Below are 27556 nucleotides of genomic sequence, written 5' to 3'. Positions count from 1 at the left end.
ATGATTTTAATAAAATTCATGAGATCATAGATTCTCTCTCTCTCACTCACACACACACACACACACACACACACACACACACACACACACACACACACACACACACACACACAGTTTGATTACTTTCCCATTGTGCATCACAGATTTAGCTTCGCTCTAACGCGGGCCACCCAATCTTCAAAACTCTCCGGGCATTTCCAGTGAGCAGCTGCACATGATAACTAATAGGGAAAAGGAGCAGTTATGAATGTCATTTGCAGAGACTGCTTGCTGGGTGAGACAGTGAGAGAGCAGAAGAGAGACAGAGAGGCGGTGGGAGAACAAGAGGGGGTGAGGGGGTAGGGGGGGCGACGCTGATTGAAGGTCTTAATGTTACATTTTAGCAGCAATTTGAACATGTTTTCACCCCCAGGAGTGTCACTCAATAGCTCTCAGGGGAAAGCCTCAGAGAGGAGACCATCTTTACATCTGGGACTTGCAAATCACAGAGGCAAGCTAGAGATCACTGTACATCCCTGTGTGAAGCTTTAAGCTTTCAAAATTACCCTTTCCTCTCCATCTCTCTTGTCTTTTTTTTTTTTTTTTTTTCTAAAACGCCCACACCGCCCAGCTTTTCTTTCTTCTGTCTTTCTCTCCTAGGTTCTCTTCACGATAACTGCTATAATTAAAGAGACTGGTCAGGGGGGAGGCCCTCTACGGCTGTTCTCCAACTCATTACCAGATGTTTAGAGGTCACTCCAGTTTATACACACACACACTCATACGCACACCAAAGACTTTTTGACGCTCTTGTCGTCGAGTGAGAAAGAAGCAAACAGAAGATACATTCATGTGGACCGATACTTAAGTGTTGATAGTGCGCTGTTGTCGACATTGTCGTTCATTTCAAGATGAAAGTGGAGAGAACGCTGAAGGGGGGGAAAAAAAAAAACAATAACACTGTGCTGACGATTTTTCACAACCCTGTCTAAACATGGTTCAACACATATGACAAGACTTCAAGTAAAACAGAAGGCAATCAATTTCTCTGTCGGGATAAAACCATGAACTATGCTCTCTTTGGCAGACACCGATGTCATATCCATCCAACACCTCAGACAGGAAATTCATATTATATGTTATGATGGTAACGTGTACACAGTAAAGCTCCCATTGCTCAACAGGTAACATGAACGTCCGTGTCTCAGACTTTATCAGAAGGAAACATATGGCTTGTTTCCTCCTGCCTCCCGGGAAACACAAGTTGAAAGAAATTATGAGAATGTTCTTAACCACAATCTGATGCCGAAATATGCAGAGCCCTATGTAAACACATTCTTACTTCTGTTTTGGGCCTGAAGTGTTTTCCAAGAAACAAGTTGTGCCCTCTATATTTAAAGAATCGCTCATGCAAGGATATAATATTGCTAAATATTTGTAATTGCTGATATAAACGCAAACATTCATTCTGAAAATGACATTAAACCAACTTAAAAAGTACCAGTAATTCATTATATTCCTATTTGTAGGTTGAACCCTTCTTTGTTAACACCAAAGGTTTGGATTTCATTTTAAAAATGTCTGCTCAGACTTGAGATATGCACATATAATTTGATATTCACACAAATATGCCATTGTGAGAGCACAGGAACATATTTAAAAGTTCAAGTTCAAGTCCTGTGAATGGATTCCCAGTTCTGTTTAACCCTCTGGTCAGAGTCTGCATGAATTTGGGCCAGTTGCCTCAGACCCTGATGCGACCCCTGCCCACAAAGCCCATGGAAGTATGCCAAGCCAGCAGCAGACTAGAACCAACATAGTGGCTGGTGATTGTCCGTTCTGCTTCAAAAGGAAAGCAGCTTCTTGACCTCTGGCCTGTCCAGCACCAAACCGTCCTTATCACAGATTCATGTGATACTGAACGTTGAAAATAACATTCTGGTAAGGCAGTATTCCACATTGCACCACATGAAAGGATCAAGTGGAAAAAAAATCCTCAGTAAGATAGTGATTGCAAACTAAAAGCAGGGAGAAGTTAGAGGGCAGCAAATAGTTCAGGAATCCAGCTGATGGATCCAAACCTTGCTGTATTAACAGGAGCCAAGACCAGCAAAAGCTCCCCACAACCTCCACCTCAGGGCTGTTTCCGGAAGGTGAAAATATCCCGGGTTTTGGAGCCTCTCTTGCCCTCCAGTGGAGGCTCAGGGGTGGAATTTGGTGAGGGCGAGGGTGTGGATGAAGGGGAGGGCGAGGAGGGCTGTGGGGTGGGGGTGCCTCCATAGGGGCAGCTCTGTGAGTCCGGGTGTTCTCCAGAACACTCCACAGTGGGGATGTAGCGGCTGTCCCACATCCCAGGGCCACACAGTTTACAGAGGTCATGTAGGCTGCATGGGATCCTGGGTAGGAGGCGGAACTGGTAGAGAAGGCTGCGGGCCTGGAGGAGCAGGACGAAAGTGGCAAGATGAGCTAAAATATGTAAATGTGACGGGGTGAAAGGAGCTTTGGATTGACAAGAAACAAAAGTCAGTGGATGCAGAACAGCTAGTTGCAGATTTCAAATAAAGTGGTTTAAAACATTAAAATAGATCAATAGCCTTGACTTCCAGCAAAAAAAGGATAACAAAACCCTGTCAAGGTCAGCACTGCGCTGTGTTACCTGAAGGTAATAAGCCGGCCTGCCTGCTCTTAAAACATTGGATGCAAAATCTCTGGCATCAAAAAAAAAGGAGTAACGCCAGCTGCATGCTAACATGAACCCACTGCCCGTGGATGCAGCTGGACTAACACAGCATCCATAAACATGAGAAAGCAGGCAGAGACACAGTAGCGGGGATGCAGATCATAAATCCTCTGCATAGCATGGCAGCATCCCATTTAGCACCTCAAGGCCTCTGTGGGCAGGTTACAGTATATTAAAGCTGCTTTGCTGCAGCATTGAGCAGGGCCCCATGATGCAAACAAAACACTGAGCTGAATTGAATATATAGTAATGCAGTAGACTGTGGAGGGATTGTCATGAGTATGATCATAAAGTCAAGATTATTATAATATTTCAAGAGAAAGGGACACCCATGTATATTGGGTGTACAGAGGTGCAACAGCTTAAACATTACATAAAGGTGACAAAACCAAGAGCTTTTACTGTGATACCTTGCGTAGCACCAGTTCTCCATTCATATGCATGGAGAGGTTGCTGAAGTGGAGCAACATTTGGTCAGTGGCGAGCTGCTGGTCTGTCACATCCTCCCCATACAGAACGATGATGGCCACACACAGGAACAGGTGGAAGTAGTCCGTCTATAAAAAAATGGGGGAGAGGTTATTGACTTTCAGTTAATAAAGAACAAGTTGTTCATAAGGTGAATGCCATGGTGGTGAAAAAAAAAAACACATATTGAGCAAGCAAGAAGAGTTTCAGCTTTTTGGGGGGCTTAACAGACAGATATTATTGTGATTGTGTCAGATCTGTGTATTCAGTCATGACCTTGCTGCAGGGAACAAGCTGAAGGTTACCACAAAACAAGGAAAGACAAAGAATTGATACTGAAGGCACAATGAAAATTAACACTGAAATACAGTTCAAGGAAAATACAAATTAGGAAGGTATTAATGTTATACTTTTAGAAAATGTAAGTTTAGAGATGCAGGGTTTGAAAAAAAAAAGGTTAAGGTAATGGAACAACTTGGAGGATTGAGACTTTGTACAGTGTTTTTGTGTGTAAATAGGAAGTAATGTTTTATTGCAACATGAAATAAATTCTATAAATCTGCAGGAACCTTTGAGAGATTAACGACTTCAAAGATCTCTGCATTGTTCACTTCGATTATCACTGGTAATGTACCCAGAGTTATATATTTTACCTTACTTTTTATTACAAAAGTATGAGTTATATACAACAATATGAGTAACCAAGCCAACATCTTGATTTCAAACTGCACCTCCCAACAACATATTTGAGTGTCAGTTAGTCTAAACATTTCAAATGACAAGAGCTAAAAATCAGATATCTATCAGATTTTTTTTTTTTTTGCTTTTGGTCAGTCAAGTATGTGACATTCAACTGTCTAAACCGAGATTTCACTCTCCTATCTCCTCCATCGCCACCTGTAGCTGAAGATCAGCACATCTAGCAGGGAGTATGAACAGATGGCACGAAGCAGAATAAGTGATATTTGACTCTGCGACAGCAAGAAGACGTGTTAAGCTCTGTGTCATGGCAGTGAACATGACATGATACTAGACCCCAAATACAAGACAGAACGGCTGAAAAAAAACCTGCATTAGAGGTTGGAAAGACAGCTATATTTACTTACAGTGTCACTTTTTAAAATCTTTAAAATTAAAAGCTGTTATGCTTTTAGGAAGTATTTAACATTAGGAAAAAAAATGATATGTTGAATCTTTACTGAAAGAATCAACCATTAAACCCCTTTGAGACCAAGTAATATGACATTTTACAGGCATTTAGGAGGATTATAATAGGCTTTAGAGGAATTACATGGACTCTTTCTGTTGCAGACAATGTTAACTGCATTTTGCATCCTCTTGACAAATCGTCAGATATCTGGTGCTGTAGTTAAACAGAATACAGCTCCATATACTCATATACACAAAGTTTTTCTTACGAACTTGTGTATGCAAAGGAGCAGTTTGGACTTTGACCTGACCTGATAGTGTGCCCAGCAGGCCTCCCACATGCGCAGAGCCTCCGTGTCAGGGAACTCTCGTTTGAAGCAGAGCAGGATCCAGCGGTGGCAGAAGAGCAGCTGGAGGCCGTCCTCCCCCAGCCTGGTCAGGTGCTGGTGGAAGTGGGGCAGCATGAGACGCAGTAGCTCCCGCAGGTACATCTGGAGGCAGGTCAGAGAGGTCTTACAAACACAACTAAGCATTTTCTGGTGGTATTTTAAGCATTCTTATTCTATGATAAAATCTGACATTTGCCACACACACACACACACAAACACACACACACACACACATCCTACCAGCTGCCTCTCCATGTCTTCGTCCCGTGGTGAGCTAATGAAGATGGTATTCTCCATAAGGCCAACAAAGCACCAGAAGGTGTCGCTTTCATCCTGGATCTCAGTGAGCAGGGGGGCCACCAGGTCAGACATGCCCTGGCAGTAGCCCATGTCAGGATTAAACACTGCATAGTTGAGCAGAATTCGCCTGGAGCAAGAACAACCACGGACATCTTAGGGCTGTTAAAACATCTCTGCAGCAAACGGCACTTATGAAAGGGCAATATAGTGTCCGAAAAATTACAAATTTTCCCTTTTTATTTATTTATTTTTTGACAGTCTCTTATTTTGACATGTTCAAGACCCTGCAGCCCAGCCAAAACCGCTGAAAAGTACGGTCCCACCCAAACACACTGAATGATCCAACATGTGTTTCAGCATTGCAGCTAAAACCCAGAAAAAGATGACAAGCCCTGCTTTAGTGGTTGCTATGCCGACTCCACTGGTAACCAGGGAGCTAATTAATGATCTTTTTTGTTTTTTCTTTTTTTTTTTCCTTATACGGATACCACTTGAAAGAAAACTTCCCTGGTAGTGCTCATGCATAATTAAGTATTGTTAAAACAAAGGGAAAACCTTAAGGACATCTAGTGCAATATATAGATGGATATATAAAAGTGGAAAAAAAAGTCATTTAGAAAAACAAACCAGTTTCTAAATCAGTTTCTGAGAGGTTGACTTTTTGGAGAAGCAGACTCTGTGGTGGGTTTGTGTTTAGATAATTAAAGATAAAAAAAAATGATAAGAGGATGCCAGCATCTTCAGCTCAAATGACACGGCAGAAAAGATGACTGATTGCATGTCAGTACAATAGATGTGAGATAAATGAGAAAGTATGAGATAAGTGCTCTGCATCTGGACATGTGCAGCGCTGGTATCACTCTGCCCAGGCGCAGCATAAAACATGATGCCTAGACAAATACCTGGAGCCTCAATGAGAGTCACTAAACTAATATGCTATTTAAATCCTCTTGCTCCTCGTTTAGAAAGCCATTAGCTCTGAGTATGCATCAAAAGTGCTCAGACGGCTTAGTCAGAGTCAATAAAGCATGAAACTCATTTGCAGCTCCCCCAGGGTTCAGAATATGAAATGAATAGGTACGCCTGTGCGTTGGGCTGAAGAATCGGAATGATAAGGATGAATTGAGAGCGGGTGAAAGAAGGAGAGGATGGAAGAGATAGAGAGATAGAAATTGGGAGCAAATGAAATGGGGAAAAATGAGGAGAGGTGGTCTAACCTCATGATCTCCACATTGGGGTTATTCTCTCCTCTGAAGAAGTGATTACTACGGTCCGTTCTCACCACGTCTTTATCCACTGTGAACTGGACCTTTCTCCAGAACTCACTGTGCTCCTCAGGGCTCATGGACAACCTGAACAAACACCAGGCAGAAATGAAATAAGAGTTAGATATAGTATAGGCACAAAAAGAAAATAAATGCTGCAGCTGTTTTCCTGTTGTTTCTTGCTCAGTTATGATAGATTAAAAAGACAAGTGCAAGTGAGTTGAAGAAAGTTTTTACTGTACAATCTCTCAGGAAATGCCTGGTAATTAGGATTTTTTTAAAAAAGTGCTATCAAATAATCTTTACCATAAATGTCACCCTAGTGTAAAAACTAATGGTTAGCTGCAAATGAACTAAAAACATGGGGGTGGGCAAGCAGTGGACTGAGGGGGTATTTCACCATCAAGCACCCCATGGAGGATAATACCACAGCCATAAAAGTGCCATCCATCCCTCTAAATGTTAGGGACTATATTAGCAATGTACTCTGTGTATGGCACTAATGTACTCAAGTCCTAACAAGCAGAAGGGATTTAATTAACACTGTTTATTTTCCATGTGGCCCCACAAGGAATAATGAGCGCACACCTGATGCAATGCCACGCAACTGTTTAGTTTCTGTGCTGTGTGTGGCCCCTCCCCCGCCACCTTTCTATCTTTCTTTTGTGTTTACATAGGATTATCAAAAAGGAGCATTGTTGTTTTACACCGATCCCTACATGGGCCTTTAAAATATACAAAACTCAACAAGGAAATACAAACAAAACAGCACAAAACGCTAAAAATGATACAATAAAATTACAATAAAACTAAATGACAAGCACCAGATCATTAATGGCTACATGAGTGATAAAAAACTGTTTAGACTTGAGCTTAAAATGATCCAAATCAGGATACATTTTGAGTTCAGTCAAAGGTGCTTTTATGAATAAAAAAAAGAGTAAGTGGTAAAGAGAAGTGAACTTCCTCTTCTCTTCCATAAATCTAAGCAGAGCCTTGTGGTCGCTGGTGCACCAAATAATAAATATAACGGTCTCTTCATGTCAACCAGAGGGAACATTTTTTAATTTACAGAATACAGCAAGTTATATGACGAATTTGAAATGTTTTAAAGGCATTAAAACTCGACATGCAACCAATTTGGTGCCATTTTTTCCCCACAATGAAAAGAACTAAACATTCTTTTCTGTCACTTTGTTCATTGCCTTTTGACTTATGTCAATAATTGTGTTTATATATATAGTGTTTTGTATACAGTGTAGTGTGTATCGTATATACAGTGTTTATAACTACATAGTGCTTGATTCATCAAATGACTTCTTACTTGCTACAGCTGCATTGCTTCCACGAACAGCTGCTTAGTTATCATAGCTAAGGGAAGGAGACAAGGTTAGGAAACAAGGAAGAGAGACTTGTATCCTTGTTCCTAATGATCAACTAGTAGCCCTGGAGGCTGCTCTAGTCAAATGGTCTTTAAAGGAATCCACATTAGAGTCAGAACAAGGGCTCTAATTACCTGACTTGGATAAGACTTTCTGAAGTACTCAAAATGTTAATAGGCCACACAGATGAAACCTGTCCAATTATCATATTCATTACAGACAGAGTGGCAATACGTGTGAAAATATGTGCACACTCAACCTTTTGGTCGTGGGGTGGAAACGGATGTGCTTGTGTGTGTGTGTGTGTGAGTGTGCTTGTCCGTGCATACCAGCGCGGCTGTTTTTTTCCTCTTTCTGACAAGAGGGTATGATCTGATAAGCGCTGACATGTATTTTCTCCAGAGACCTTTTATTTTACACCCAACACCTCCCCTTTACACTTCCCTGATTGTGCCTATTGATTGCTCAACGCCTGTGATGAGAAGCCACAATAGACTCACATATGGTTTAATGTTTGACTGACTGAGCATTTGGCAGCCAATACTGCAGCCACGTGACAGTTTATCTCAAAGCGTCTCAGTCAGACATTTCAAAATTAATTGATTTCCAGATTGCATGTGCAAATAATCCCTGGGATGACTTAAAATTTCATTTCGTGGCACAGATGTTATCAACAACCAGGAAATCTCCCTACTCTGATACAACAAGCACACATGTATCTTTTTTCTCTCTCTCTCTCTCTCTCTCTCCACGTTCTCCCCACCTCCTCTGCTGGATGTCATGATAGTGGGTGCGTTTTTGCAGTCTCCAGGCCTCCCTCTCCTGGGAGCTGGAGTCATAGCTGTAGTAGTGCAGCAGGAAGGGCCACACCTCGCCACGGATGGATGGGTCGATACCACCGAAGAAGATGGCCTGGTGGATAGTGGGAGGTGAGCAAACACAGTGAGCACAAAAGGGAGTGTTCTCAAACATTCAGAGGGTAAACAGGGGGGCACACAGCGAGGGAACGCTTCTACTGTTCTGGATAACTGTGTGAACTTATCTTGTATGCAAACAAGGACATGCAGACAGCTGTGTAGATGTACTCCACTGTGACCTTACAAAACTGAAGTGGTTGTATTATTTCACGAGTGTTGCAAAATGCTGCAAAACTGAAACTTCTACAAAACAAACAGTGTATATATGTCCAGTGAAAAATGAAACGGTTCTCTTACTGCATGTGCGTGTTTATTGAGGAAATGTCTTGGTCACAGTCTAACTGCCGCTGAGTCAGATGGTAAACCTTCAACTGAGTCAAATTGAGAGAACCCAAATGACTCACAGGGGGACATTGGCCAAGAGCAACCCTCTCATTATTTACAGATGGGGGTGCTGATTAAAACTGAAAGTTGTTCACTGCAGGGTTGACTTTCAAAATGACTTTCAGTGTGCAAATGCAAAAAAAAAAAGAAGAGAGAAACAAAAAAGTGAGGCTTGACTACATGGATAAAATGGATAAAGTCTCTCCTGATGATCTACCTTGCGTAATTTATACTCCTCCTCCACCTGTCCACTATGGTTGAGGTGACGTAGCCAGGTGGTGACATCCAGCCTCCGATAAAGCCTCTCCTCTGGGTGGGTCTCAGCCGATGGCAGGGTGGGCCTCTGGATGGAAAACTGCATGCAGGATTTCTCATCTGACACCTGATACAAAGAGAGACAGATGGAAAACGGTAAACTGTGAGTCAGGAAAGATTAAACAGATTTTTTTTTCATCAGTTGAGCAAAAAAAAGTAAAGACTAGCAAAGGAAGAGGTTGAAAAAGTTCTAATTTCTCAATAAAACCAGATGCCAAACTGGATTTAAGATTGTAACCTGACCTGGTCTTTAAGCTGAGTTTCCCTGCAGCACTTCCACTGTTGGAAGACCTCAGCCAGCTTATCCAGGCCAGCGTGATGGAAGTGGAGGATTTTATATTGGCTCTCTCTGCTGGCGATCACCAGCTGGCCACTGGTACACGCCTCATCACTGCAACAGCACCATAAAGAATGATAAACAGAAGAAAATAACATTCACAAAACATTTTCCACCTTTGAAATTTTAAGGAATGCTTCATTTATTTATGTAGTAAAAAACACTTTTTGCTCACTTATTTCTAATCATACCCACAACTCATTTTCCACTAATTACCATAAAACAAACCGTCCTGAAACCTACAAAACAGCAACACCTCAAGGTGTCCCCTCATGACCTCCCTGTGACCTTTCTGGACTCCCAGCTGACCTGAAGAAGAGTCTCAGCGACCTCATGTGACCCAGGTCCACCCTGAAAACTCCACACAACTGCTCCAGAGCCAGCACCTTCTGCTGCTCCTCCCACCGCGCGCCATGCGACTGGCAACCACTTTCGGATGGGGCGTGGCTGTCCAGGCTGGAGGCGGAGCTTACTGAGTGGTTCATGGACTCCTCGCACAGCTCCCTGGGAAAAACAAGACAGAGACATTTTCTGTGAATTAAGTTTTAAGATCTGAGTTGGATTTCAGAGAAGTGAGGGTGGAGGTTATTTAAAATATGGGTTCCAGGAATTAGATTTAGTTTTTGAGGTTGGGTATGAAAGAGGGCTTTTTTTTTTTTGTTTGATTGTGCTAAAAGGGAACTGAGTCATGTGTTCCGCGAAATCAAAGGACTGCAGATGCAGAAACCTTGCACAAAAATATCTTCTTCATAGTTCCTTGGCCTCACAAGGAACAAGGAAAACAGAGCCATTCCTCTATGTGGGACATTAATAATAAATATCATGTAGACAGTGGCCAGTCCTGTTTAGCCCGGTGGTAATTGTGCAGACATATAGGCTTATCCCCAGCTGAGTTCTGCCCTGTTGTTTTGTGTCTCAATATGGTTCTGCCAAGAGGCTGAGAATGGGAGGAATGCATGGAGGCTTCTGAGGACACACATACACACTCACACACACACACACACACACATAGGGAAATCTGTACACACAAATCACACTGTCTGCCGTACAATTTCCCCTGTCATTCCCCCATGGCCAGCATGTTGTTCCCGGCACTGAAACCTGAGCCGAGGGTTCCTCTGCTTGCTGGAGGAGACACACAAGCACACATACACACTATACATATACATGTACAGAAGAGAAACACACACATGTGACAACACAGACAACAGACATGAGTATGTATGCTGCCAAATATGCTGTATGCTGCAAACACACACAAGTTCCTGAATTGTTAGAATTACAGGCTGGCATTTTTAACATCTTTCTCTCTGCACGCACGCACACACACACACACACACACGCACACAAGTGAATGGACCATAGCTAATGACCATAATGCACTCTCAAACACGTCTCTAGACATGCTAATGCTGAGAAACACACCAACACAGAAATGCGTTAAACCCGCTGACACTTGAGACGTTGACATCTAAATAAACTTATTTGCTTGCTACTCACTATCAAATAAGTGTTGCCTGTTTAGAGAATTAAAATAATTTATTCAATTCAAAATTCAGTTTATTATATCTCTAACACAAAAAAAATATTTCACAAGTCTGCATAAATAAAAACACATCTTTTCACTCCGAAAACAATTTTCTATTTACAACAATTTTATAGGCAAACACGAGTGGCTAACTGGTACTTTGAAAAGACGGGGGAGGGCAGGTCTAATCTATTACACCCTGAATCAATCATGTCTGGCTAATCATTTCCCTGTTAGCAGATGGGAAAATAACAAGGCTGATCAATCCAAGCTGCACAGTTTCCTCTGCTATCTGGTGATTTACTGCTCTCTGTCTCATGTATCATGCCACAAACCAGACTGTGGAATACTAGGAGACCGAGAGAGAGAGGCACAGAGAGCTCTGGTAAGGGCGTTAAGCAACCTGAAATATGGAGGAGCTCTTTTAAAAAGGACTACTGTACTCATTTTTTCACTCACTCCAATGACTGTCGAGCCCTGGGTGTTTACAAGGCCTGCGAGCCCATTCAAAGCAGACATTTACGTACATATGAAAAAAAGGTTTTTGCATATTTCTCTGCGCTGAGATGAAAATGCAAAAACCATGGAAAACGTGGTGGGAAAGCACATGATTCTCAGTATTTTAGGGTGGATCATCCTCTGTGCTGCGTTCAAGCGGAAACTGAACAAGTGATTAACAACGTCTGTCAGTGTAAACAGCCTAATTCTATTCAAGTACTGTAGGCAGCGAATGTACGGTAGGCAGCAGCCAAGCCATAAACTGCACAGAGAGAACATTATGTAAACAAGCTGTTTTGACGGAGGCTGCTGTAACATGGCATGTCCCACCAGGCCAAGGTGAGATCAAACTGCCCTGAGGCCCTCCATAACACCTTTTTTTTCCACATATATGAGGCTTTACCCCAAGGGAAAGAGCTGTTTGGTCACACTGAGAACTGGGACCGAGTGCTACAGGCCTCCTGGGACTCCTAGGCCCTTCAGCTAATCCCTGGAGTGAACAGAGAGACGAGGGAGGGCTTGGATCAAGCGGGTGGAGTGGGCTCTGCAGGCGCACACTGCAGAGTGGTCAGTACGGTTTGGAGTTTGGAAAAAGGAGAAAAAAAAAATCTGACATCAATTTTTCTTATTTGTTAATCATGAGGTATCAAATAATCCCAGAACCATAATAGCATACAGTGTTGTTACTGTAAAAGCCTTCTTTTCCATGACTTTTCACACACTAGGCCACTTCTAGAAAAGGATGCTAGATATATCAGAGAGGCCCTGAGATGATTAACAGGCTAGGAAAGCAGAAAAAAAAACAAAAAAGGAATTAAAGGTTATTTTTTTTAGGACTTTTCTTGTGAATTACGGGACAATTTTATTTCTTCAGAACTCAAAGTCTGGTTAAACAAGTAACAGCAAGTAAACATAATGTAACCAGTGATAAGTGGTCACAAGTAGACATTGCAAAAATGCTGGCAACCGCTGTCCTGGGATTTAATTGTAGTACACACTGACAGCCAACAGTGGTTTCATAAACTACTGTTAAACTTGTTAAAAAGCTGGACAGAAATTGCTGTGGATTTCTATCCTCTCCCTCCACTCTCCTCCTTCTCCCCCCTTTTCATCCGCTCTCACTCTCCCATACGCGGCCCTTTCTCTTTGAATGATTCCAAGTGACATGTTTCCAGTTCCTGGCCCCTTAACAGTGTCAATTAAAGCAAGAGAGAGAGAAAGAGAGATTGAGTGGGTTCCAGAGTTTTGGCTGCTGCTCCACTCTCTTCAGTCCTCTAATCCGGAGAGCTGACATTCAGCCCAGCACAACAACCCCGGGAGCACTGGGAATCAAAGGGCTTCACACAGACTTTAGGAAGGGAGGAGGAGGGGGTGGGGAGGAGGGGGGCGAGAAATTTGAGAGCTGGGCGACACCAAAAGAAACAATATTGAGAAAAACAGAGAGAATGACCAAGAGGAAGAGATGCAAAATGAAGGGTGGAAGGAATGGACAGGTAGCGGAGAATCCAAGTGAGGAAGGGAAAAACAGGCGAAGGGGACCCACACAAAGTGCCAGAGAGCTGAGGACAGACACTAACAGTGAGTGAAACCCAGAGGAGTGAAGGAAGAGGAGGACAGAGTAAAGGTTAGAAGCTGTGAAGCAGAGAACGTTGCCAAGTCACACACTGACTGCACTTACAGCAAGCTGGGGTCTGAGAGTGGTTAAAAAGGCTTAAACACACACTGACTCTCACTCTCTCTCTTTTTGACACACACTGACACAGGCTCACATTCTGGGCAACATGTCAGGCCAAATAGCTGTGTGAGGAAACGACCACGGAGGGAATCATAAAGTCAAACGGCCGTGAGGTCCGAACAGCAACACAATCACTGTCCAGATGGCTCCCTTGACTAGAGAGCAGGCTTTGGAAGCTCTGAGGTTGAGAGTTTGTTGGATATGGGGAATGATTGTGGGCCATCTGTGACATTATAAAATGTTTAGGTTGAGACCTGCTTTAAGTAAGTGAACCCATTTTGAACTCTGATAACGTTATCGTGCTGCCTAGTGAGGTCATCTACCTGCTTTCACTCCCTCTGGGACATTCAGCTGTAGAGCAGTGAGCCACCATGTGGCCTCAGAGTGTAAACCACTCTTCATGACATCAATTTTTTTCTCTTTGGCTCCACCTTGTGGCAGGTTAGGGTAACTGTAAAAAACACCTTTACAGGATAGGTTCACAACGTTCCAAATCTGTCTTAAAACAATAGTCAGGTGCTGTATGAACATTAAAACAGGCGAGCTGTAATCATTCCTCCTGTTCATACTGACTATTGAAAGATCCCTTACTAAAGCACTTTCAATACAAGTGAAGGGGGACAAAATCCACAGTCCTCCTTTTGTGCAAAGATATATTCAAATTCAAATAAAAAGAGGCTTCAGCAGTCCGAATTAGTCAAATCAAGTGGATATCTTCCAAATTTACAGTCCTTTCAGTACAAAATAGTTTGTTACTATCTTCCCACTGTAGCTCATCAGGGAAACACTCTGTCAAGACACAAAGATGGAATTTCATACTGAAAACTAACTCCAACTGATGAAGCTTCATATGCATATTAGCTAAATAAACGCTTTAATACAGTTTTGCTCTAAACAAGGTCCCATCACTTACATTGAAAATGCTTTACGAAGGGATCTTTTAATAGCCAGTGTGAACATGGGGGAGGATTACAGCCTTTGTGCATCTTGCTATTGCTTTAATACAGACTTGAAAAATTGTGAACCTATCCTTTAAAATGAACTTGCATAACAAATGACCACAGATAACTGCTGATATTTTTCTGTCTGACAGTGGGGTAGCAATTAAATATCCTAACCTAGGTGTGATGCAGTTTAGGTGAATAAAATTAAGCTAGTTCAGATCAGTGTAGTCATGAGAATCCATCAGAAATATATCACTGAGATATTGAATACACATAATTCACAAACTAAGACTGGATCAGCTGATAGTATGCCTTCAGAGCTCCACCAGAACTACTGTGGGATAGGGATGCCAGGTTGTTACTGGCTGAACTGCTGGTGCATCACTCATACATACTGCAAACATATGTGATATGGTAAAAGGAGAAGTGTCAATAATTGTGTGCAAAATACACAGAAAAAGTGCACTGGTAGCAACAGTTGGTCTACAGTGGTCACAAAAGTAGACTTTCATAAAAACTGATTGCAAGATATTTGCTAAACAAAAGTTCTAATTACAGGTTCAAAAAATATGATATGTTTTTGGACTTTATTGAAAAGTTGACAGTACAGAGGCAGACACAAAATGAGGGGAGAGAGAGATGGGTATGAAACATACAGTAGGTCTCCTGCCAGTATCGAGCCGCGGATGTTGGTTACAGTATGTGGTATGCAACTATTCTGCTACCAGGGTGCTCAGAACATCATAATTTTTGATAATATGAAGGGCAGCAGTGGAATTACGGATGTGGAGAACAAGGGACGAAAAAAAATGGTCATGATGTTTTTTTGTTGATGTATTTTCCTGCCGCTGAATGACAAAACTAAGCTTAAACTTAACTCTGCTGTGTGAAAATAATACCATAGATCATGAATGAAGCTCACGTTAACCCTCGCACTAACCTGCTTTCATTGTCCAGGAAGACAGAGCCGCTGCTCTCACAGAGGGCCTCGCTGACAGGGGACAGACAGAAGGGGGAGGAGAAAGTGTCTGAGTCTGAACCCATGGTGCTGTCGCGGCTCACTTCGTCCGACAGCTCACAGGAGCCTTCGTCGCCCTCCTCTCCAGCCGAGGGCAGCTGCTGCTGGTGCGAGGAGGCATCTGCTCCGGCTTCTACAGCCAGACTGTGGCTCTCTGCAGAGGTGCTGCTGGTAATGTTCCTTTCCTCGTCCTCATCTTCCTCCTGGGCTGCTGGGGGACGGGAGTGGGGTCTGGAGGGGGGTAGTTGATTTAATATGGCATCAGTATCATGTATAATACTGAAATAAGGCTGCACACTTTATCAAGAATGTTTTTAATCTGAGTGCAACTGTGGTTTTTATACTGTAACTGCATGCTTTTTCTCAAATTGAATATCTTAAAGAGTATTCTTTAAGAGATCTTCCCTACCGTCTGCCTCGGCGGCGTGCGTTCCTGCGTACAGGGGAGCTCTCAGGGGTGATGTAGCGCAGTGCCTCCTCATCCTGCCGCTGGATGCGGGAGTTTGGCACCCAGGTCAGAATCAGAGTGGTGCCCAGGCTCTCGTCCTTCTCCATGTGCACACAAAGGTAGCCTGCAGGGGGCGTGGTTAGTTTAGGAATTATTATGTTGAGAAAGGTAACGTGACAGGAAATGACATGAAATCTGAGAAGAGATAACCCAGACAAAGTTATGACGACACAGAGGGAAACTTGAGACTTGTTACAGCACACACACACACACACACACACACACGCAGTCAATAGTGGAGAATCATAGGTGTGTATCAAAGAGATAAGGGATCAAGAAATTGAGGAAATGCTGTGAGTGTTCATACCAGTATGAGTTAAAAAATGTCAACCAACAACACAGGCCACTAGCACTCTCATTTTTAAAACCAGTGCATCAGAATCATACATCTAGAGCTGCAACGATTAGTCAGTCGACAGAAAATTAATCAGTAACTATTTTAATAACTGAATAATTGTTTTAGTCCTTTGTTTAAAGAAAAATGCTGAACATTTGCTGGTTGCAGCTTCTCAAATGTGATGATTTTAAGTTTTTTTATGATATTCAACAGATAAAGTTTGGATTTTAGACTGTTGATTGGACAAAACAAGACATTTAAAGATGTCATTATGGACTCTAAGAAATTATAACTGAAATTTGCACTATTTTCTTACATTCATCATCAATCATCAGATTAATCGATAATGAAAATAATTGTTAGTCGCAGCCCTACTTACCTCCTTCACATTCATAAATAAGGCAAGTAGACCGAGGTTAAATAATTTCACTCTGTGTAACAGCAGTCTTAGGAATAATATTGTGGGTTTACAGTTATAAAGTAGCAAGAATGAGAGCGCCATTAAAGCCTGGCTGCACTTGCAACCCTCTTTGATTATGTCCAATAATTTATAACCTTCTAATCTCAGGAAACAGTAAACTAAAGGAAAAGCGTTTTCTGCCAGGCCAACAACTGCATTCACACCAAAAGAAAATACAGTTGGAAAATCAGTGCGGACTAACCTGGGTGGTGCTCTGCCAGGCCAGGCAGGGGCTCCGCGGGGTGCACGCAAACATTATTTTTGGAGAAAATGATCTCGCCATCCAGGCCTGAGCGTAACGACGAGCCCCCCGCCCCAGGGTTAAAGGTCAGGAGGTCGGAGGCCTTGGAGGAGGCACGCCGCAGGAGCCGACCCAGTGACATCTCCTCAGAAACCGGGACACTGGGCCCATCCTCTGGAAGTGGAGATTTGCAGATAGAATAGGAAGCGGAAGAAGGGAGGATAGAAGATGACAGACACGGCATGAGAGCGTAAAGGTGCAGGAAATGAAAAGGGAGGACATCAGAGGGAAAAAAAAGGAACGTGACGGTCAAGCAAATGTGTAAAAGACATCGTGACACATCTTTACTGTAGAGATACTGCACAGATCCTCACCTACACTTCACCTCCTCTGTCACATGTGTGTGCTTGTATTTACTGCAGTGTCCTTACTGCAGAGCTCAACCCCAGAATCCCCTCTTCCCTCTGTACTTGTTCAGCAGTTCTCTGTGCCACATTTTCCTTTGCCTCCACCTTCTCCTTACCTACACAGACACACACACACACACACACACACACACACACATATTCACGGCGTCTCTGTATACTGTAATTGTGTGTAACTAAAGGGTGTCTCCACCTTTTGTAAACAACACACACACATACAGGTATGTACACACACAAAGACATGTGCAAACACCCTCCACTTCATTCGTGTGAAATTCTAGGCAGTTATCAGTAGCCAACAGATGTCACCACCATCAGCACTGAACTGGGATCAGCATGTCACACCACCAACGCTTAACTTGTCTGTTTCAGAGAGAGAGAGCATCGTGTGATGAGACAAACTTCTCTCTTTTGATGCTGCAGCAGCGTCTTTGAAAAGGCTTGGAGGGGATCTTACTTTTCAGGCTGAAAGAACACTAAAAGTAATTAAAGTCATACTTGCTAGGGAACGTCTGCGGGGTTTTTTCTTTCTGTTTAATCTCCTCGCAGAGAACTCACAGATTAATTTCCTTTCTCTTAACTTTGACACATGTGTCTGTATCTTTGGAACCCACTGAATCTGTGTAACCTTGTTTTTTTTTGTTGGCTGAACACTCTGACACGTACTCCCCACTCTATCTGAGGAATGTTCCCTCCTTTTTCCTCACAGGGCATGTTTACCTCTGCTTGATTAAGCAGGCACCCCACTTCCTGATGCCAGGCCCCAGACGGGAAGTCTGCTGGCACGAAATTGAGGCATGACCTCGAGGAGGAACACAGACGTACTGTACTGTAGGCCATCATTTGGCTTACATTAAAAAAAAAAAAAAAGCAGGAGTGTGTAGTGTGTTTTTTTGCTGAATTTCACCAATTCACATTGTAAAAGGGGCGGCTGTTTTTTTGCAGATGTCAATAATCCAGTTATTTTCATCAATGATTAATCTGTTCATTATCTTTTTTAATAAATCGATAAATCTTTTAGCCTAGTCAAAAGATTTGTCCATCACAACTTCTGAGAGTCTAAAGTGATGTCTTGTTTTGTCTGACCAGCCGACCAAAATCCAAAGATATTTAACATAAAATGATATAAAACACAGGAAATCAGCAAATCCACACAAGCTGGAGCCAGAAAATGTTTGACATTTTTACTTGATAAATGACTGACACAATGAATCTAAATCAAAATTCAACTGAAACAGTTCCCGTAAAATTTTCTGTTGGTCAACTAATTGAATTGTTGAATTGAATTGTTTCATTTCTACAATAGTTGCAAGTGATTCATAATATTTTTCATATTTTTCAGACTCTTTGAGGGGGGAAAAAAATCTAAAAATGTAATCATTTAAAAGAGGAGGATGAAGTCACAGATCCTCTATCCTGCAAGCCATAATATTAGACTACAACTGAACATAGCGGCAACTGGACTATTTGCATACTAACTGCCTTAAAAAGCACCAGACCGATCCACTTGTAAATAAGCCAGACTGGACACATGCAGTGTCCACACACAGGCTGGGATCATATGCATGACATGCCACTATAACTAATAGCCTGATAACAGCAACAATATATTCACTGCTGTGCTATTATCCAGTGGTTATTTTGGTCTCTATGTGATTACAGAGCCACCCAGGTTAGTTTGATAGAGCCTGTCCAGGCTGGCGGCTTGGCCGTTAAAGGACAAAGTCCTCACACGTCTTTCTTCTCGCTTCATTTTTTATGCTGTCAACACCTCAGTGCGCTCACACATTGCCTCTCCTCTCTGACCTTTCACTGTTTTATCAAATGACTAACATCATTAGGATTGAAACACCATTCAAAAACCAGCCCCGCCCCATAGTGACCTGCAGAATACTTTGCATTTTTTTTTACAAACTTCTAACAGATTGCCTGACAAAAAGAGAACTTTTAATAAGAACTTGAAACCTACACCATAGAAATTTAGCTGCGGGTATAGACGCCACAAGCTTCCAGGGTCTCAGCTTCTCACCTATGGGCTACATTAATTAAGTTGTCATGCTGACATTTGAATAGAGGAGCCAACGCTGAACACTGAACAACGTGCCTGAGGCAGCTGAAAAGAGACCGGCCACAAAGAAGCCTGAAAAACAAGGTTCTTCTGGATTCTTCACAGTCTGGCTTAGTTATGAGAAAACTTTATGGGTGACTCAATGGCAGTGTGTGTAGACGCTTTAGGCTTTGTTAGACCTGATAAAATCATTCAAAACGTATATCTGTAGTAGAGGAAGTCATATAGTAATGCATCCCTGTGTGCTCTAAAATCTAAATACACATAACCAGCAGTGTGAAGAGTATTCAGTAACAAAACATGCTAAATAATTTATAAGCTTAATACATAAACCCTGCAACCACCTGCTGGTATTATATGGTGTAGTGGCAATTGAAGGGTGGTTGACTTGTATTTGGTGATTGTTTAAATACCAGTACATATAAAAAATACTGCTGTTCAAGAAAAAGTGTTTCATTGTTTAAAAATAACAAGTTTAAAAATGCTTTTTTTTTCTGTAATAAATGTGATGAAAGATCATGAACTGATTTTATACACTCAAATATCTGCATTCGCCTCAAAAATCCTGTATCTGTCTGACTGTAACTCATGTGCTCATCCTTATAGTGACCAGAGGAATATAGAAAAACATGTAATGCAATGCAATACTCTCTGAGGCTGTACATTGTGATGTTCTTGTATCATTATTATTATTATTCAAAACTCTTTTACGTATGTAGTAGAGAAAAGTATTAAAAATCCTACACAACAATGCAATGTGATACAAAAACACCACAATCAAGAGCCTCAAATATTACCATAGAGCTGGATCAGAAGAAGAATTGAACTTTCACATAGAAAATATTTACTACAAAACTATTGTAGGCTATTAAATCGCATTATAATGTAAAGGTATTTTCATTTTTCTTGTCAGTCAGTGCTTACTCTGACACTGTAGGTCAAAGGTGTCAGTCCCATGAAGTGGGTAAACTATTTTCTACCAAACGCTGATTGAAGGTGGCCTTTCTGTGTCCTGGCTGTGGCAGGAGTGGAGGAAATGCCTCAGCAGTAACAGTGTAGCCTGTGTGAGGCGTGCCATGATGTCGGGGGCTCCATCAGCTATCAGCCTGACAGGAGGAGGAGAGGGGAGGAAGGCTTTTGCCACCGCAGCACTTTTTACGCAGAGGGCCCATAGTAACCTATATATATATAAATATATATCACACACACACACACACACATATATATATAGTATGTGTGTGTGTTTGGCCCGTGCAGGGACTCTATCTGTACCATCTTGGATATAAATATTTTAGTTTAGCAGGCTACCATGGCTGAAACCCTTTGCTTGTTACATGTCATGCTGTCCAGGTAACTTTAAAGTTTGTTTTAACCAACGGCAGCGCGCAAAAAAGACGCAACACTGACACATTATTCGCTCGTACCGGACAAATTCTTGGCATACACCTGTTCCAGCAGGAGGAGAAATGAATGAATAGCAAGCAGCATGTAGAGGAAGGGCTCCAAGCGGCTGAGCTCTCACCTTCAGTCCCGCCGCAGGAGGCTACAGCCCGTGTCGGACATCCAGCTCACTCACCGGGCAGCAAGGACCGGGCACCGCTTCACCTCTTCTCAGCTGGATTTGGCTCCGTTGTTAGGAACTGTTTAGTCCTGTTTGCATCCCCGTGTTTTCCGACAGTGACACCACACGTCTGACTGCTGCTGTTCCTGCAGCAAAAAGCGCACATCCGGTTGCAACCTTCAAAGTAAACCCTCCCCTTTCGGATATGGCGTATTGGTGCGTTTAGAGACTTTCTGACGCTTTAATTTGTAAGCAAATTTGCCTCACTTCCTATAATCACATGGTGTTTATTTCTAACTTGACTTAAGTGCTCCAGACTAGACCATTCCCTCTAAATTTCGCTGCTTCCGGAAGGCCAAAGGCTTTTTCCTATCACGGGATTTTTAGATTTCAGATTGAAAACACAAAGCAAGGCTGAAATTTAAAATATAAACATATATATTTTACATGAACTAACATCCGACTCAGCCTACCATATGAAGCTGTCCCCTTTTTCATCACAAGTGACATTTTAAAGGTCATTGGGAAAAGCTTGGATGCAGTTGGTCCATCATCAGGACCGGAGCTGGAGTCAGAGCACCCCGTCACACAGTCGCTGCAGGCTTCACCTGTCCCTTTAAAACCTGTTTCAGCCCACAACTGACTGCCTACAACAACCAAAACGTATTTTAACCGTCACACATTGTTCCTATTGAGACCCTTCACAGTATCCCCTCATAATTATTCTCTATAACAAATTTCTGAACCACAAATCATTCATGAATGCCCCCATCAGTCGAAGATAAATGATTAATCCTTAATGAAGCTTTCAGAGAGCAGAGTGCATTCTTTAGTTTTTATGCTTTTTTTATGCAGAAAAATATTTACAATCACATTGTATAAAGATCTGATCTTCCATAAAACAGGAGAACAAAACGATTTCAGTGAATATTAAATGTGAAGAATGCAATAGTATTTTTGAATGATTTTTTAAAATATATGAATATTGATCAAACACTACAAAAAATCAGCTGCACAAAGTTGAAATATTTTCATTTTTGTATATTCTGGGTCACATTACGAGTTAAGATGTTTTAGTGCTCTCAAATGTAAAAATGGGTCAAATTCGACCCTGAATCATATGTAAATTCGGCTTAGAGAAAAAAAAATAGCAATAACAATAAATTAAATTCACAATAAATAATGTATATATTTATTCAATGAATGATGCACACTGGATGCAAAAGTTTAGTCCTCTAATGTTTCATATTATGAATAACTCCAGGATATCTGGCTATGAGTTTGTCTCATAATAGTTTGATTTTGTCAAATTATTCTGATGATAAAAAGTAATGACATAATGGATCTCATCTCAGATAGAAGATAAATTAAGGGCATGAAATAATACCTCATCTCAGGAGAATCAGCTCAGATGCAGCGCTGCAGACATTTTTTTCACTACTTTATTTATTTCAGGAAGAAAGACATTATTATATAAATACTATTTACAAAAATATAAAGAACTACAAACAGTTAGAAAAGTTATCTACATTTCCAAGACATTACAATGACATGATTCAGTGTAGCAGTTAGCAGCAAAAATGACATAGCAGGACACATGAAGATGGTGGCTTCAATGGTTTGATATCATCACATGTATAAAAACCTTCTGCTTACAAAGCTTGCCAATTTGGGAAAAGAGGCACAGCAAGTGTAAGGTGCATATTGAGCTCGGTGGTGGCTGGACTGGCTCAGGGAAATCTGCTAGTGTCAGCCCAGAAAATGACAGCTTTTCAGGGGTAGTGCAGAATGCGACGGTTCCCTAAGGCTCATGGGTAATGAAGTTCAGTACATCAGAGAGCCCACTGGACTGTAAACACCTTTGACATGGGCAAAGCTAGACCGCTCACTTTCAAAACCTGTGGGAAGAGAGATACAGAGTGAGACAGACAGAATGGTTGGATTTTTGGACACAAAGACATAAAATAGAAGAGACATGGTGAGTAGAAAAGGAGAGCAGACATGGCAAATAAAGATACTGATGGAAACTCACAGACATATCTAGGGAATGGCATCATTATCTTTCTGTGAAGGAGTAACTCTAAAGGAAGTAGTGCTGAGTCACAAAGAACTGACCTTGGTATCACTGCGGTACATAAAATCCCTGACTTTCTCCCCATTGGCTAATACGTAGTGGGGTGGTGAAGGCACCCCAAACACCTGCAGCCCTCCCAGCACCAGACTGTCCAGGGCCCCATTCAGCCTCAGAGGGTCACTCACAACCTGAGACTGAAGTGAGGTGGGAAACACAATATTAAGACATTTAGGAGCCTTTAATTTGATATAATTATGCCAAAAGCAAGGTGATACTTTTTAAAACATTGGTAGGACTAGACAAAAGTTTTTAAGCTTTTAAACATCATTGCATCATTCAGTAAAGAGGTTTTTGACTCAAGTAGTAAAGTAGTAAAATGCAAAACGTTGGCTCATCAGTTTTCCAAATGCAAATATACATCACTCATCTCTTCCTCACCTGTCCAGCAATGAAGATAACGTAACAGTAATTTCCCGTTTCGAAGGTGTCAAGACTCTCCCCGTCATCCCAGAAAAAGTCGCCCTGGGCCCAGCCTCCTGCTGAAAGTGCCACCGTCAGGAAGAAAGGGTTTCTGCGTGAGGCTGTTGTTGTCAAAGCGGGCTCCTTTACAAGTAAAGAAAGAAAACATGATGAAATGATACAATAATAGTGTTCCAGTTAGTTTTCAGGATGACATGATAGTTATAGGTCAACACAACCAGATAAAATATTTGATCATACACCAGTAATCAGTCCTGTCACAGCCATTTTACTGAGAAGTAAGGTTACTGCTTAAATAAAGATTAAACTGTAGTGTTTACAGAAATGTACATTTCCAGTGAATCAATACTTTTAATAAAAATATGTGTACGTATACTATATTGTTTTCTTCTACACAGCAATATCATTACTAAAAAGTCTCTAAAATAGTCTGAAAACTAAAACTACATGTTGACAAACAATGCATATTAATTGGGCCAAAATTTTAATTTTCTGCCACAATATTATATTATATTATCAAACAAGGCATACCCGTATGAACAGTGATTACAGTAAACTGTAATATTGGAATAAACAGTCACAGTCACTGATGTGCACTGCTTGTTTATTTTACACCGACCTCAATGATTGCACTAACAAGAAGTAGAAATTCTAAGTAGGAACTCTACGCACCTGTTTCATGTATTGTGGGTTTGTTCTATACTCAAATATTTTATTAATAATCTCCGACTGAACTAAATAAGATACAGAGAGAGCTCAGATCAGCAAATCATGCTAAATCTTAGGGGGTTTCTCTAGACCAGACACCCACCTGCTGGGGGATAATGTGTCCCTCCCTCACATGGACGTTGATGGTGTCCAAAGGGGCTGGCAGGAGCAGATACTGACCTTTACTGTAGAAAGGCTGACCCTAGAAAAACAAAACATAGATGACCCGACCCCAAAGGGAAACAGGTGAATAGTTACAGCCATGCATAACCACAGGACACCTCAAATATGATGCTGTTTAACACTAAACAAACACAAATACATTTAAGTTTGTGGTGTACTGTGGCTTGTGGCTCATATGCAGGTGGCATTGTGAGAAACAAACTGATTAAACTAAATCAAGCAGAGAAACTCACATTGTGCAGGCTATACCATGTGCCAGGGGGCAGGTAAGCAGACAGCTCTACCGCCCCTTGCTCTAAAACTGGGCTAATGAGAAGTGAACTCCCCCACAGGAACTGTCGGTCTATGGTATGACAGTTAGGGTCAGTGGGAAACCTAAAAGGGATGGATACACATGGAGCAGGAAAAATGTTATAGAGAGTGAAGAGTGAAGCAAATGTGCTCTTCATTGTATTTATGTAGGACAACAGAGGACAGAAAGTAATTAAGAAGAAAAGGAGGACACATACTCCATGAAGAGAGGTCGGGCCACTGTGTCAGCAGTAGTGTGTGCATGATGGAAGAGTGTATATAGGAAAGGGAGAAGGGAGTAACGAAGGTTCAATGCACTCTGCATGGCTGCCTGGGCCTTCTTCCCAAATACATAGGGCTCCTGAGGCTGGAGGAAACAGACACATAGAAACACAGAGACAATGAGAGGAGATAGAGTTACCGGTATTCATAATACATGAAACATAGACTGCTCTAGGCACATATGCAGGGCAGACCCCTACTTCATCATAAAAACTCTGGATAGTCACTGTTACAAAAGAAATTGGCTTATATATGTAATTAAACTAACTCAAAGAAACACACATTTGCAAACATAAACATACACACACACACACAGACATACACACAAGCAAACACACAAATAGTGTTTGTGTCTCACAGCATTTGGCCTGTCGTTGTGGTTCCTCATGAACGGGTAGAAGGCCCCAAGCTGCATCCATCGAACACACAACTCCTCAGTGGTGTTGCCTTCAAATCCACAGATGTCCGCCCCCACCAGAGGCACCCCGAAAAGGCTGAACTGCAGCACCGCTGGGGGGGGAACAGGTGCAAAAGGTCAGTCTGAATCTATGAGATGATCTGTGGTCACATCAAAAAAGATTAAAAAAAACTATTTCTGATGGTTTGGTCGAACGTTTTCTAACCTTTTAAGCACTTAATTCACATGCATCCATGCAAGACAGTATTATTCGAATTCAGGTAGTGGATTATACAAACACAGGTCTTTCAGAAACTACATCTCCTCACCAGGGATGGAGTATCGAAGTTGCTCCCAGTCACTCCTGACATCTCCTGTCCACACTCCGGAGAAGCGTCCTATGCCAGGGTAGGAGGAGCGAGACAAGACGAAGGGTCTCTTCTCTCGTATTTTCATAAGAGCACTGCGGATAGCATCAACCACAGAATAAATGTACAATACAAATAACAAATGCTAAAGAACAACTTCTGTGTTTTTCAGTACACTCAATTTAAAATAAAAACTGGCATGTTCTTATATCTGTCAAATACAGCACTGGATGCAAAAGCCAATACACTCGCTGCAACTGGAGGACTGTACTGTATGTATACTGTATCTTTCAATCAATAATGAAAGATCTAACTTTGTTTCATTGGTGTGTTATCTCTTACATATAAAGCTGATGGCTTGCATATACACTAACAATGGCCCTCGGACTGTTATAAATTATTGCTTAATTTTATGCTGCTATTCACAGTGAAACAACTCAACTCCTGCAAACTAACTGCTACTGTGTGATCTCTGTCGCCGTGCCTGTTTGCTGCATGGTCTAACCTGTGAGTGGCATAGGCCTCTGTCAGTCCATACATATTGTGCAGGTTGTAGTGATTGGACAGCTTTTGCTGAGCTGACATGCAAAGAGTTCCTGAGTTCAACTGGCCTCCAACCACCCCTGTTTGTATGAGAGTCAGAGAGATACACACTGGAGATAAATTAATGCAACATATGTAGCAATGAACACATCAGTTATGTATCTCTAGTCATTAACATGGTGACTTTATGAACTGACTATGACAGTAAAACCAGTAATGCTGGTTTGCCTTTAAATGCTAGTCACGTGTAACACTGATCCAGTCCACTTACTGGGTGTGTAGGGCGGGCTCTCAAGATCACTGTCAGGACAACCCTCGACTGAGCCCTGGACAAAACTGGCTGGTTCGTTCATATCCTGGGTGGAGCATGGTAAAAAAACATCAGAGGGCAAGTTATTCTTTTTTTGATTATAAGGTGCAACACAAACTAAAAATACTACTAGAAAGTTGGGTCCATGTCTCGCAATTGAAAACCTGTCCTTTAGATTTCACACATACCTAATGTCTAATGTGACTGTGTGTGTTTTTGTACATACTCACAATCCACAGACCATCCACTGGAACTTTAGAATAAAACTCTCTAATGCAGTCTTCCCACCACTGCCTGGTCTCTGGGTTGGTGAAGTCAGGGAAGACTGTTGGGCCTGGCCAAACCTGGATACACAGTGTGGGAACGCGCATGCATAAACGCCCACACCCATACTGAACACACCTCACAATGCATACATCCGCAGAAAAAAAAGAGGTCTAACCTCCCCTATTAGGATGTGTCCTGTAGCATTTTTAATAAAGACGTCTCGTTTCAGTCCATCATCAAATGGAGCATAAGTTCCAGTGGGGCTGGTGTTGCTGATCCCAGGGTCCTGAGGCAGAAAACAGAGGTCATGAGTTAAGAGTGTTTTGTTGCCATCTACTGGAGAAATACTGTTAATGATTACTTATGCTCACTTACAGATTTATACAATACTATTGTTTTTTTCTTTTTTATCACTAAAATGCAAATATATTTACTGAAAGTTATATCAGCGTAATCAGATTGTCAGGTCCTTTAAACATAAAGATGTCACACCAGAATGAGGATGTACTTCATGCCTCTCTTATGGAACTCCTCCACCATCTCTGGGAGGTCCCCGAATCGCCAGGGGTCAACGGTGAATACCCTGCGCTTATGTGCATAGTCCAGGTCATTCCACTGCACATCCTAATGGCAACAAAAGCAAAATCGTTGCAGCAACAAAGTGATTTAATGAGGAGTCTAACCGGATGTTCACTTGTCAACTGC

General features: G+C 41.8%; 2 protein-coding genes across 8 annotated transcripts in view; both read right to left on the bottom strand.

Moving 5' to 3' along the window:
- Nucleotides 1-3: 3 nt before the first annotated feature.
- On the bottom strand, nt 4-21099 carry tbc1d16 (TBC1 domain family, member 16). Of its 5 annotated transcripts, none has more exons than XM_067616368.1 (14): nt 20910-21099; nt 17269-17417; nt 16856-17068; nt 15758-15920; nt 15271-15579; nt 9935-10129; nt 9532-9679; nt 9191-9355; nt 8436-8584; nt 6243-6377; nt 4966-5152; nt 4648-4827; nt 3130-3276; nt 4-2413 (listed from the first exon to the last, which is right to left on the bottom strand). In XM_067616368.1, exons 3-14 carry the CDS (start codon nt 17034-17036, stop codon nt 2114-2116), a joined length of 2259 nt encoding a protein of 752 aa, XP_067472469.1. In that variant the 5' UTR covers nt 17037-17068; nt 17269-17417; nt 20910-21099; the 3' UTR covers nt 4-2113. The 5 variants fall into 5 exon arrangements, with proteins under 5 accessions (XP_067472469.1, XP_067472472.1, XP_067472471.1 ...); XM_067616371.1 differs by having other exon boundaries at nt 20964-21099; XM_067616373.1 differs by having other exon boundaries at nt 2390-2478.
- A 1152-nt stretch (nt 21100-22251) lies between these two features.
- Nucleotides 22252-27556, bottom strand: part of gaa (alpha glucosidase) — a 41801-nt gene continuing 36496 nt past the window's right edge. The window contains exons 7-19 of one of the 3 annotated variants that reach the window (XM_067616269.1): nt 27344-27475; nt 27027-27137; nt 26815-26928; nt 26546-26630; nt 26237-26384; nt 25693-25826; nt 25325-25476; nt 24903-25051; nt 24627-24768; nt 24314-24412; nt 23461-23625; nt 23064-23216; nt 22252-22846 (exon numbers count right to left, since the gene is read on the bottom strand). In XM_067616269.1, coding sequence (XP_067472370.1) covers nt 22781-22846; nt 23064-23216; nt 23461-23625; nt 24314-24412; nt 24627-24768; nt 24903-25051; nt 25325-25476; nt 25693-25826; nt 26237-26384; nt 26546-26630; nt 26815-26928; nt 27027-27137; nt 27344-27475 — 1650 coding nt within the window. In that variant the 3' untranslated portion in view covers nt 22252-22780. The remainder of the gene's footprint in view (nt 22847-23063; nt 23217-23460; nt 23626-24313; nt 24413-24626; nt 24769-24902; nt 25052-25324; nt 25477-25692; nt 25827-26236; nt 26385-26545; nt 26631-26814; nt 26929-27026; nt 27138-27343; nt 27476-27556) is intronic. The other 2 variants (XM_067616266.1, XM_067616268.1) reach the window with 2 other exon arrangements.

The sequence above is a fragment of the Thunnus thynnus genome, chromosome 17 (genome assembly GCF_963924715.1).
Source record: "Thunnus thynnus chromosome 17, fThuThy2.1, whole genome shotgun sequence".
Classification (NCBI taxonomy): Eukaryota; Metazoa; Chordata; class Actinopteri; order Scombriformes; family Scombridae; genus Thunnus; species Thunnus thynnus.
The sequence above is the reverse complement of the archived record's forward strand: the minus strand, read 5'-3'. Positions and strand labels throughout refer to the sequence as shown.

Coding starts and splice junctions, on each gene's coding strand:
- tbc1d16 (XM_067616368.1), bottom strand. CDS start 17,036: ATGTCACTGGGTCGGCTCCTGCGGCGTGCCTCCTCCAAGGCCTCCGAC. Junction 15,580..15,757: donor GCACGCCGCCGAGGCAGACG/GTAGGGAAGATC, acceptor ACCCCCCTCCAG/ACCCCACTCCCGTCCCCCAG. Junction 5,153..6,242: donor CCCAATGTGGAGATCATGAG/GTTAGACCACCT, acceptor TTCTTGCTCCAG/GCGAATTCTGCTCAACTATG.